The following is a 12,656-nucleotide window of genomic DNA, read 5'->3' as shown; positions in this document are numbered from 1 at the left end:
CAGGTAAAAGTAACAGAGCTGCATGGATACACAGAAATACAAAAATGAAAAAATGAATGTAAAGGTAAGTGTAGTAATACTGAAATATATACTTGACGGTACAGATAAATACCAATAAAAAGCAATATAATAAAGTTTTTCTATGTGTGTATTTATTGGTTTCATTTGTATATTTATCTTGGCTCAGCTATATTATTTTTTCTGCATAAATGAATCTATACATTCATATCCACTGTGGAACCCCAATCTGTACACAGTGGTATAAGAAACCCAAACACACTTATGGCCTTAATGCAGCTGTTCAGGTCCTGTGTGTCTGACCCGGCCTCAGGTGTTGGACCTCAGGTGATGAGCAGTGGCACATGTGTGTGTGTGTGTGTGTGTGTGTGTTCAAATGTCCATATAGTATGCTCTGTGTGTTGATATGCTCTGTATATTAGATATGTGTGTCCTACTGTGGGCTTATGCGTTCACCCAGGTGTGTGAATGTGATCTGTGCCCATGTGTTAGAGTGTGTGTGTGACCCAGGCAGGAGCTAGTAAAGGTTAATTGGGCATTAGACCGAGCTGTCGACAGAGGGGGTGGTCTCCCACTCAGTCTCGGTGTCCCAGGGGTCCGGAGGTGCCCTATACACACACAGCAGGGTGTGTTTGTGTGTGTGTGTGAGTCAGTGTGAGGGTGTAGGTAGGAGGGAGGGGTGTGAGCAAGGACATCACCTATTACACACACACTTACACACACACACACACACACACACTCTAAAGTACATCCTAATTAGTCACTGGCTGACACAGGCAGAGTTCAGCTGGGTGGTCCTGTGTGGTGTGTTATGGTTGGTGCCTGTATTCAGTAATAGTGTGTATTTGAAAGGCAGCTTTTGCACATACACACACACACACACACACACAGATGATGTTTTCTTTACTATTTTTGGTATTTCATATATTAAAGTATTGTTGATATTAAGTGCTGATACGTTGTGACTAAGAAAATCCAATTGAGAATTTCACCTGGGTGGTTTTATTATTGTTCTGCCTGCTCAGACTTAAACACAATCCCGGAGTTCTCAAACTAAGATGAGACCAGCTGTGTTTTTCAAAGTAAAAACCCACAGTGTGGCCCTTGCGTCCAAAGCATTTGACTTTGACACCAGAGCTTGTGATTTACATTCTATCATTTTTAACCAAGAACCCGAAGCAAGTCTATTTAGGGGCCTCAATAACTCATTAAGTCATACTCATTCTGTTTTGTTGCTCAGGTTTACCGACTTGTTGTGGCATTTAAAGAATTGTAACATATTGTTTTGTTTTCATGGGCTGTAATATCATTGGATTCTGAGGTATACATGTGTATTACTGTGTTTGTTAGTGGTAGGGCTGTAGGATCATGGTCATGCTTTCAGAAATCATCTTTTCTCAAATTGTCTCTGTCTTTCTTTTCATTATACATGGATGGCTGACTGGGCTGCAGCAGGACAAAGTGGTGAGTGCTGTGTTTCTTTTCCTTTCAGAGCTACAGTACTCTGCCTGCAACCTCAAAGACAAGCCGTCCTAATGAGTCCAGACAGAATGTGTATGTGTGAATGTACCATGTATGTATCTTTCTGTCTGTCCATGTGTCTGTCACTCCAAGACCTACGGCTTGTTGCAGCAGCAGCTGCCTAAATGATGCTAATGGTTGAAAGCGTCACATGACATCTGTTATTATTTACAACATCTCACTACTGGATCTGTTCATGCATTGTTTATTTCCATGCTTACTGACCTCCTCACCCAGCACGATGCATGCGATGCAAGGAAACAACCAGGACCAGAAGGAGGTCATGTAGACACACAGAAACTATTTTAGATTTAGCGAGTTCTTCCTCTGTGTGGGAGGAGGTGCCAACAAGCCTGTGTGGACATGGGGAGAATGTGACGACTCTACACAGACAAGCTCGGATTAGAAACAAGCTCATGATACTGAGAGAATTTAAAACTAAAGGCTCATGTTATCTGAATGATCTGTATTTATATTGAGCTTTTACAGTGTATCTATGTGCAGCACTCTGGCTGTCACACATCTGTCACACACTGTAGAGGATCTGCATGCAGAATGAAGGAACCGGGGATCGAACCGCCGGTAATTGCTTGAAGTGCCTATTGAGCTAAAGTTAACTTACAAGTAAAAATTAAGCAATACAAAATATTTAGATGAGTACAATTTCCCTAAATGTCTACTGCACATAACCACCTTTTAGTTCTCCATTTCCATAAAACACTTAACTCATTCTTATTAAATTATTTGGTTGTAGTGTTTGGATCCATCAAGTCTTAGATCTTCAGTCTTAGACTTGTCACGATGGGACAAGTCAGCCAGGTGGATGCTGGTTGGTTCAAAAACCTAAATTAGGGCACGGTCACACATATACGCATGTGAGAGAATATTGTTGAACTCCACGTGACGCCACACTGTGACTTGCTTCGCCACAGGAAGTGAATGTTTTATTCGCGCTCTTTCTCGCACAGATTTGAAGTGAACGGGAGACAAAGCTTCGCCTGTGGGCCGTCAGAGCTGCTCTTGCTGTCTCTCTCGGTTTTGTGTATCGGCCTGTTCCATGGCTGTCTCATCATCATGTAGCTTGGTTAAATAGGAGGTAGGCAGACTCATCTGATAGCATTCTGCGGGAGAAACATTCCTGGTGGACACGCTTTTTACACCTTCCTCTGCTCGAGTAGTTGTGTCAGGTTGGGAACCTTACTTGGCCTTGGCTGCTTTCCCTCAGGGCAGCTGCCAAACTGGCACTTTGATGATACTTGGCTGGGTTAGAACGCCACGGCTGCCCAAGAGTGCTTTGGTGTGCTTTACATAGCAGCCTTGCTTCCTTTCTAAAGCTTGGTACAATGAGCATTAGCTCTAAAGAAGAAGGTTCTGGCAGCGTGGAGCCCTTATGTACCTGTATAGCTGGACAGCTGACCGGCTTGAGTTACTGCTGGACATGGATTCGTTTAATTACTTGAGGATTGATTAATCTTGCTAGACACAGTGGTCCAAACGGACACAGCTACTCTACCTGCTGTTTCTGCTCCACCCAAACTAAACATTCAAAGATAAAGTGGAAGTGTTGGCAAGGTTTTTTTTTGGTCTTAAGTGATATGCAGTCTATCAGTGTGCTCTATATTCCAAGATCGGTTTTACTGCTTTTGATTAACTGACTTGAAAGTGGAGTTTATTCTTTCTGGCAGAATGTGTCTTATTAATTCCGAGAAGTTAACACAATTTGATGTTAGATATTTCAGATGGAGACCCAATACCTGTCCTAGAACTGAACAATAGTAGTACATTTCAACTGATACTTTACCCTTACTTGCACTTACAACTTACATAGCTGGATGAGGTTTAGGAGGGATTAGGGTGGATTTATTTTCTTCAATTCTTTTTGAGAGCAAACATAGAATGGAGGGAATTGAAAAGCAGTTTGGAGGTGTTCTAGTTTGCGCTCAAATTGTGGTTTAATATTCACATTTCTTTTTAGTTTGATGCGGCTGTATTGTTTCACATTGATATTTTAATTACTGACCTATATGTTTCAAAACTGAAAAGTTTGGAACTTGTATTGTCATTTTTTTTTAATTTTAAAGACTTACATACCAAGTTGATGGTGTATTGTTCAAAGAATACATGCGAATTGTGTAACTTATATATATTCAGTTAGCAGTTGTTTGTTACATTTATCATACAAAGTTATGAAAACTATATCCAAGTAAGGTAAGATGTTACATGACACATAGAAAAATTATCTCAGTCTCTTTCACGCAGCGAGGCGAGCAGCTTACTGCTTATAATCAGATCAGTAGTGTCACTGTGTATGGGCTGATACCCAAAGCCCAGGTATCAGTATCTGGACTGAAAAAGTCAGATGGGTCCTTCCATAGTGTCCTGGGATGTAGGCCGAGATTTTCCTCAGCTTTATTTGGATATTGTGTTCTGACATCGGGCCGCATCAACTTTAATACATGCTCAGTTTTGAGTCTATTCAGCATTTACATTAGAATACTTCTCTGGCTTAGTTGGCTGACTTCCCGCACACTCCTGACATATTATTTCATAACAATTTGAACTTTAAGGCTCAAAATGCAATAAAACAAAGATCCATTCTTTGTGATTGATATGCTCAGAAGAATAGTAGTTTTACATTTATTTCTTTTGTAAGGAGTTTTTGTATGTGAAAAGTCATTAAAAGGTAAATTACCTGAATATTAGAATTACTACCCTTTGGGATTTTATCTTAAACAGCAGATTCATTTCTTTTTGAATACACAAAATTTGGGCATCCGAATGTTACTAGCTCGGTGGTACATGACATTGTTCACAAGCTCTCTGTTATCCATCACATATGTTCATGCTCTCTTCCAATGTCACCTTTGCAAGCGTCTAGCTGTAATTCTGTCTTCCTGTCATCCTGCCACCATGTCCGAACTAGCCAAGGCTAACTGTTATTACTTCAAAAAAATGACCAATACTTATGAAGACATATGGAGTTAACTACACAACAAGCTGTTCTGTTCAAGGTTATAGTTTTAGACTGGACTCTTTCTCCTCTTCAGGAACCAAAATCGAAAAAATTGGAAGGTTAAATGCCAAATGTTTTAACCGACATAATCTTGTGTGTGTAGTGTGTTCATTTTATACGTGATTAAGTGTGATGAGTGTGCTTTTCAAAGAACATTTTTGAAAGTCGATGGTATGAGTTACAGATAAAGTTTTAATAGGCATAACCATAGACAGTGTGTGGTGCAAGCAGGCTGTTGTGTCGCGCTAATGATATTCAGGGCTCATTATCTGCCGCGATGGCTGAGCTCTGGTGGAGAGATGAATGTGTGTGTGTGTGTGTGTGTGTGTGTGTGTGTGTGTGTGTTTGTGTGTGTGTGTGTTGTACTTATGCCAAGTGTTTCTCACTGAAAGAACCATTTCTGAAGTCTTGATTCTTCCTCTCACGGGAGATTAGGAAGAGAATTGTGCGTTACCTTCTCTCTTACTCTCACTCACATGCTCACTTACAACTCCCCTCTCTAATTGTTTTGTCCACGGCCGTATCTCTGTGTGTATGTGTGAGGGGGGATGGCTGGGGTGGGTTGTCTCTGTATGGTGGTTCTGTGGTAGACTGGCAGTCTGTTCAGGGCGTAGACTGTAAATAAAGATGGAAAAGTTGTCTCTACATCTTCTCAGTCAATCATGACACCTATTTTTTATCATTAATTAATACCAAACTCAAATTGGAAGAAACACTTAATAAGACAAACCTAAAACATTAGTCTGGCCCATGTCCCATCCACTACCATGGAGAAAGTGGGGTTTATGAGCTATTCCACAGCCAGCCACTAGGGGGCAACATAGATATTTCGGCTTCACTGTTGGGAGCTGCCTTGTCATCCGTTTGTATATCCTGTTTATGGTCAACAGTGCACACTGCCTCAAATGCAGTGTCAGCTTGGATTGGTCGAGATGATCACTGTGGTCATCTCTGTTGTCTCCAGTGGATCAAAGTGCAATTATTAGCATGTTGCTGAAATTATATGAGGGGAGGGGCTTAGCAAAAAAGCTAAATTTGGGACTCACTGGACCAAATGTTTGAAGTGTCTCATTCCTTCACTGAGGAGGTTGTGTTTCCATCAGCGTTTGTTCATCGATGAAACTTGGTGGAAGGATGTATTATGTGTCAGGGAAGAACCTTTTACATTTTGGTACAGAAAATGTTTTTTGTGTTTTCTTTTCTTTACACATGGAAGTTCATAAAGCTCATCACTGTGGGGCATTAAGGTGCATACAGTTATGATAACAGGGGAATATTACAGTAGTTTTCTGTGTGTTACGCAGCTGGAGATGAAGTATTTAATTAAGCAGAAATTATAGGAGAACGTATTTTTGGCTCTGTTGAAAGTTAAGAGGTTATTCTTAATCCATAATCTACAATATGTAGTATCACTTCTTTTCATTGAACCTTCGGTGAAAAGTGTTTTTCAACTAACTCTTGGGAGGAAACACAATAAGCAGCGTTGAACTGTTCATACTCACTAGTCATATAATGTAAAACCATAACGTGCTGTCAGTCAGTGAGGCTGTCTGTATAATCCGGTTAGATGCTTACTTCTAGTGCACCTTTGTTTAGACCAGCCGTTGCCTGCTAGCACTATTACTGGCATCCTCCTTATTACCTTCATACATGTGTTCTCTGAGAGTAAGAACAGTAATTTATCATATATGTGTTGATATATTTCACCATCATCTTAATGTAATAGCTGTGTCTCACACACTATGCCCTGGGGGAGGTGTGTTTTTGAGCTGAGAGACAATTCTGTGTCATGTCTACATAGATTTGTGTCAAGCATCACAGATCCACACTCGTTTACTTTCCTCTGGGTCAACATGACTCCAACACAGAATTTGAGTGACGGACTAACCATCAGCTGACACGACTGCCTCTGAATGAAATAGTTAGTCTTGTTTCCTGAGAGGAATGAGCTGCTATCAAATAAAGGCAAAAATACCTCAAAAAATAATCTTACTATTTGTCTGATACTTGTGCAAATATACAGTACATATGTATTGATCCGGGCCTACAAGGAATTATGGTTTTGTGCTGCTTTGTGTCGGGCAGCAGCGTCGTAGAAAGGCCTGAGCGATGTGTCATCTGCTGTTAACGCCACAGCGCCTCATGATTACTATTGATCGCCAGTCTCGCTAGCTGCGTCCCTTTCCACGTCCGTCTCTCATTGACTGGTCTTAAGGGGGCCATCGCTCTCCTGGTCCTTGCTGCACACTCCCCTCATGAAAAGCTCGAGCACATACAAGCACAGACTGCACACACAGAGGAGGCACATCCATATGCTTGTGTTTATCTGCACATTATCACATTCAACATACACATCACCAGCAGGCACAAACAGTATTTTGAGACGGTGCTCAGTCCGTCTATAAGTGTATCTTTCACCAGTAAACTGAAGGTTTAGTAATGTAAGTCCAGTGACTTTAAGGTTTCTGATGTGGAGAACGATTGAAATCCCAAGATGATTTTAAACAAAATCAGCTTTTTAGTGTGAAAGCGAAACAAAGCAATATTTGCTCTCGGCTTTGCGCAGGCTCCCGTTACAGGTTGGATGTGTGTAACCAACTGTTGTAAATACAAGTTGTAGTCTTAAACTCTGCACTCATTTCAGAGTAGAACAGTGGCACACAAGTTAACATAGCAAGCAAGTAGCTGAGGCAGTTATCAATGGTTAAGCATGATGTCCATCAAATCACGTGGAATTGGGTGATTCTCCTGCCAGCCTCTGTCCAACAGGAGGCCTCCTACATTCACTCTTGTTCGATCACTTTCTCTTTTCCACTTGTTCGTTTCCGGCGACAACATCCTCCTCGGTTTCTTCGGTGGCTCTGCCATGTGCATACTGAGAATGGCCAGCAAGTTGTATCTCATAGCTTGCTTCTAGCTCCGGCTCTGGTTGTGTGTGACGTTAAGCACGGTACACCAGAGTTACACAATCCAATTCCAGACGTCCAGTGTGTATTATGTCTGGATTGTCAAACACATATATGCGTGTGACAATACAGACATATATGCTCTTTTCCTGTTTGTTCGAGCGTTTTGTCGTAACTGAGGGAAATATTTAAACTGAAGATCACATTTATTTTTTGTTGCCTGCAGATGTGTGTGCATTTTGTTTATGATTGCAATTGTTGTAGATAAAGTGATACTCCAATAATTGAAAATTACAGTTGAATTATGTTCTGGAGCTCAAATGGGCAAAAGCGTTTGTCCCTGAGTTTGTTATATTCGGACTCTTGGTCATTTCAATACTTGTACACAGGAGCGGTTTCAGTTGTGTTCTTCAGTCATTCATCTTGTGTGCAACTGATGGAACAGATATACTTTGTTTTAAATCAATACAGCGCTCCACACTGGCTGCGTAACAGCTCACGTTTCACTCTAATAATAGTAATAGTGACCAGAAGCAGATTTTCACACTCCCGCTCTATTTCCCTCCGTTGTACTCATGTCACTACATTGATTGTGCGTTGGGCTCAGAGCGCCGCTGATACACAGGTGACCTACGCTCATGTACTACACTGACGGGACTGATTAAGCACTGAAGCTATAGATATGATGCTTTCACTCACTACACACACACACACACACACACACACACACACACACACACACACACACACACACACACACACACACACACACACACAAATACACAGAGACAGACGGACACCTTTATACTCTGTGTCCTTCCCCCTCTCTCTTCATGTCTCTCACCTCAAGCTGTCAGTCTCTCACACAGACCTTTACAGGTGTTTGCTAACTAGAGACATTTAGTGGTGAAAAAGGGAAGTGCAGCATCCTGACCCCATGCACACACACGACAGGGAAAGATGAGGGTAAGTGTGTGTGACGGAGGGTGTGTGTCTGAGTGACTGGGGTGGGGCAACTCCCAAAACACAATGAATTATAAAATTATAAACCCATTACTTACTACAGTGGGAGAGGAGTGTCAAAATATCAACATTAGCACACACACATACCGACACACACTCACAAACAAACACACCCACACACACACACACGCACATACACACAGACACACACACACACACACACACACACACACACACACACACAGCCAAACGTGTCCTCCCATTGACCAGATGATAAAGTTTCTGTGTGTTTGTGTTAGGGAAACGTGGGTTACATAAATTATTTACAGTATTGATCAACTATTTAACTCTATATATGGCCCCTGTTTGTTTGTGTGTGTGTGTGTGTGTTTGTTTGTTTGTTTGTTTGTTTGTTTGTTTGTGTGTGTGTGTGTCTATTTTTTGTGTGGATAAAAACTAGTGTCCAGTGTGTTACTGTACAAATGCACCTGGGTGCCTCCTCGTGCACTTTATTGTGTCTGAGCCTTGTGTGCATGTGCTTGTTCGTACTGTATGTGGATGTGTGCTCGCCTGTGTGTGTGTTTTGCTGTGGGTGCTGTGCTGATATAGTACCTCATTAGCTGCTGTAGACACAAATCTCCTTTGTGGCAGTCTTTCATCCTTAGCGCACGATTTATATACGCTATGGTTACGGCGCTCAACCTCGCATGCTGCCGGTGCCATACGTCAAGCTGTCATTGGCTGATGCTACTTCCTGGTCCCGCCCCTCCTCCCACTCGCTTACACATCCCAAAATGAAAGTGGTGTTTTCCTCATCCAATAGCTGTGTATAAAGATGGACTACACATCAGCACTTCCTCCCATTGTACAGAAATTAAACTGGTGATGTCACTTGGATTCACAGTTGTTTACACTAGTGATTAGGGAGTGGAGTGAAGTACTGCCCCCATCACAAGTCAATCAAGATATCTGACCCTGTTTTTATATCAACTTAATAAAGAGCTAGAAACTTAACACTTGATTGTATATCCCTGTCCTGTTCTGTAATGATAGCAGGAAGGTTAACAGTGGCGTGCAGTGCTGCATGACAGTGTGTCACATGGAAGGTCCTTCAAGGAACTTTTCATTTGCGTTTTATTTTGGCGCCTCTGTGGACAAAAGAGGTAGTGTTTCAACTGCCACCTGTCGTAGTGATATAACATGAAACAAGGACTGCATCAGTTTACATCCTCATGTCCGACCACTGTCTCTCTCCGCTCCAAAAGCAAACTGAGAGAACGACTCCTGGGTGCAGGTACCAAAGCGTGACAATACTCAACATATTAATATAAAAATAGAGATACATAAAAAATGAAGCCACTTGGCAGTAGAGACTATCTTCTAACAAAATTAGAACTGATTTAACATAAGCATTGAGTATTAATTACAAGAAATCCATTCTTCCCCCCTCCTCTTGTAGGCAAATCGAACAACCCACCTGAGAACATACCAAGTCTTGCTGACTAATCTCAGAATGAATCATGAACTCCTTCAAATCTTTCAGGACATTCATGTTTCTCATATTTCCCGTCAAGTTAGTGTAATGGCCTTTCTTTAAGAGAAGCTAAATATTCTATTATACCATGTCCAGTTGAATGTAACGTTTACTTTGTCACAGATATTTTCAGTTTTTTGGATGTAAATGCTCTATGTCCAAGTAGTTGCATTTGGGGCACTACTGTACACATGGAAACTTTCCATATATGGAACATATCATTTGAGTAAAGATCAATTAAAATGGCAACAGACGGAAAAAATAATACACACAGAAGTAACTGCAGTTGTTGTGTTTTGGCACAACAACTGCAGACCAGGATCCACAGTTTCCCTCTGTCAGACCTGTCTCCGAGAGTCGGCCTCAACTCTGATACAGTGACGGGGAAAAAGTGAATTTAAGTGGAGCTTAATCTGTCTCACATTGAGTTCACCTGTTTCTCATACTGTACAGTGTGAATGATACACAACTGGCCAACTCTCTCCAGGAAACAAACACCTAGCAACACAAACTGTGAGGTTTCACACACACACACACACACACAGATGGACACACGCAGATGCTGTAGGATGCAAACAAACACACACAGGGGTTTGGTGTCCTAGTTTCCATCTGTGGAGAAGCTATTCTCTCTTTCTGGCTCTCTCCTCACTCACATACTCCTCTCAGGGGGGGTCTTACTGTGGTCATGTGACCCACTGCTGCTGTTGTTGCAGTGCGTGTGTGTGTGCATGGATGAGAGCGAGCGTTTGCATCTGCATGTGTGCATCACTGCTCATGTGGGTATATTTGATTATATGTATGCTTTATGCAAGTACGCAGAGTCTGCCTCTATGTACGGTGTGCACATCCTTTCTGTGTGTGTGTGTGTGTGTGTGTGTGTGTGTCAACTAACTGTCAGGCTCTGCTCTCTGCCTGCCTACAGTTCCTCCTCTTCTGAGCTTTTTTCACCATCAGAGTGTGATCTAATACAGGGATTACGATGGGATTAAGTGAGTCTCTTATAAAATAACAGCTCATCGCTCCATATCGCCCCAACACTGGCCATTTGTTCTGCGGTATCAACAAACTCTAACAACGGCTCACAGTGGTGAAACCCAATAACTGCTCCGGCAGGGAGTGAAATGCGCTTACACTGGAGTACACAACATACAAAGATAGAGTGGTGAGATAATTACCTGCACTGTGTATTACAACCAGCAAATTAAATTTTTTAGGCACATAAAGTATTCTTATTATTTATCAGAATTGATATTTTAAAGAACCATAAATGTGGATGTTTGGTGTGTGTTTATTATTAGCAATCTACCAATCGAAAGCATATTTTGTGAAGCGTTCATTGAATTGACTTCACACTTGTCACTTGTGTTGTTAATTGCACAGGTAAGTGCAGTACTGAATTTGGTGTGAGTTGAAGAAGCTATACGTTGGTTAAATATAAATGAAAATTGAATAAACATGTGACCAGTGCTCTGCAATGCTTTATAATGAGTTGAATAACATTTTATTTTGAAAAGAACTTGGGTCTGAAGATTGTGTCAATTAACAGACCTCTTAAATAGCTAATATAAAATGTCTTAAACAGATAACAGCAGTTCATTGAATCCTGAATACAAAGCAAATTCAGTTTCATCTATGAAAAACAACAAATGTAAAATCGTCACAGCAGATAAACCCGGTAGGATGAACACAAAGTTTTGTAAGATCACTATTCACCATAGACTGTTTAAAAAAACCTCTGCACACAATGTCCGGCCCACAAGCAATAAACTGAATGAACTCTCTATGCTATTGAGGCTTTATTTTCCGTCCCTTATTGCAGCAAATGTGGTTATTTACCCTTTTTGTGTTGTAGAGACTTCCAGGTCTATTCGAGTAACAGGAAATAACTGATAAATAATGACTTTATTCCACGCAGTAGCACGGCAGACTTCAGAGGTGACAGCTATAAAAGGTCTTGTCTTATTGATTTTAGTATTGGTTATAATCTTGGAATGTGCTCTTACACAACAGACATGCAGTAGATATACAGCTGAAGAGATGCAGAGACTTGTCAGGCCAGCCAAAAAAAGGCCAAACGATAAAGTGATGCAATAAAGCAGCACATTTTTTGATGCAATCGTTTTGATCCGAGCATGAATACAAAACGAACAAAACACAAAGGAGATAACATTATGATGACGTTCACATAAGCTCTTTGTTTTCTTTTTATAGCCTGCATCTTTAATGTTTGTAATGCTTCCCAGTGCTATCAACAGCCTTGTCTCTGGCTCAGGAGGCAGATGTTCTCAGCTAAAAGCTCTGATAAACCCAGTGTGCACTACAACCCGCTCAGCACCAAATGGCTTGACAAAGCAGGAGACCAGCTGGTGAACATAGTGGAGCATTTAGCAGCTGGAGAGCCGGGATTTTTTTTCCTCTCAGGAAGTTTGTCGAGACCAAACCGGAGCTAAAAGGACACATAACTGCTGGATCGTTTGCTAACACGTTCCCATATAACAGTTAACTTTACACGTTGAAACCTCCAAGTGACACAATGTATCATTTAGAGCAGGTTAGAAATCAAGCAACCTTTGTTAGAGCATTCAAGACAAACAATGCATCATGTTGCACTGGATGATGAATACAGTATTCTATTTTCCCCATCCCCATCCCTTACCCTTTACCCATCATCAGTTACTGTATCAATACATACATATGT

The 12,656-nt window shown here is 41.3% G+C and overlaps 1 protein-coding gene across 2 annotated transcripts in view; it reads left to right on the top strand.

Moving 5' to 3' along the window:
• LOC133020436 (regulating synaptic membrane exocytosis protein 1-like) overlaps positions 1–12,656 on the top strand; it is an 87,456-nt gene that overhangs the window by 22,204 nt on the left and 52,596 nt on the right. For both annotated transcript variants that reach the window (XM_061086995.1, XM_061086996.1), the window contains exon 4: positions 1,471–1,482. In XM_061086995.1, the coding sequence (XP_060942978.1) occupies positions 1,471–1,482 (12 nt within the window). The remainder of the gene's footprint in view (positions 1–1,470; positions 1,483–12,656) is intronic.

The sequence above is a fragment of the Limanda limanda genome, chromosome 15 (genome assembly GCF_963576545.1).
Source record: "Limanda limanda chromosome 15, fLimLim1.1, whole genome shotgun sequence".
In the NCBI taxonomy this organism is placed as follows: domain Eukaryota; kingdom Metazoa; phylum Chordata; class Actinopteri; order Pleuronectiformes; family Pleuronectidae; genus Limanda; species Limanda limanda.
This window is presented reverse-complemented; position numbering and strand designations above follow the sequence as displayed.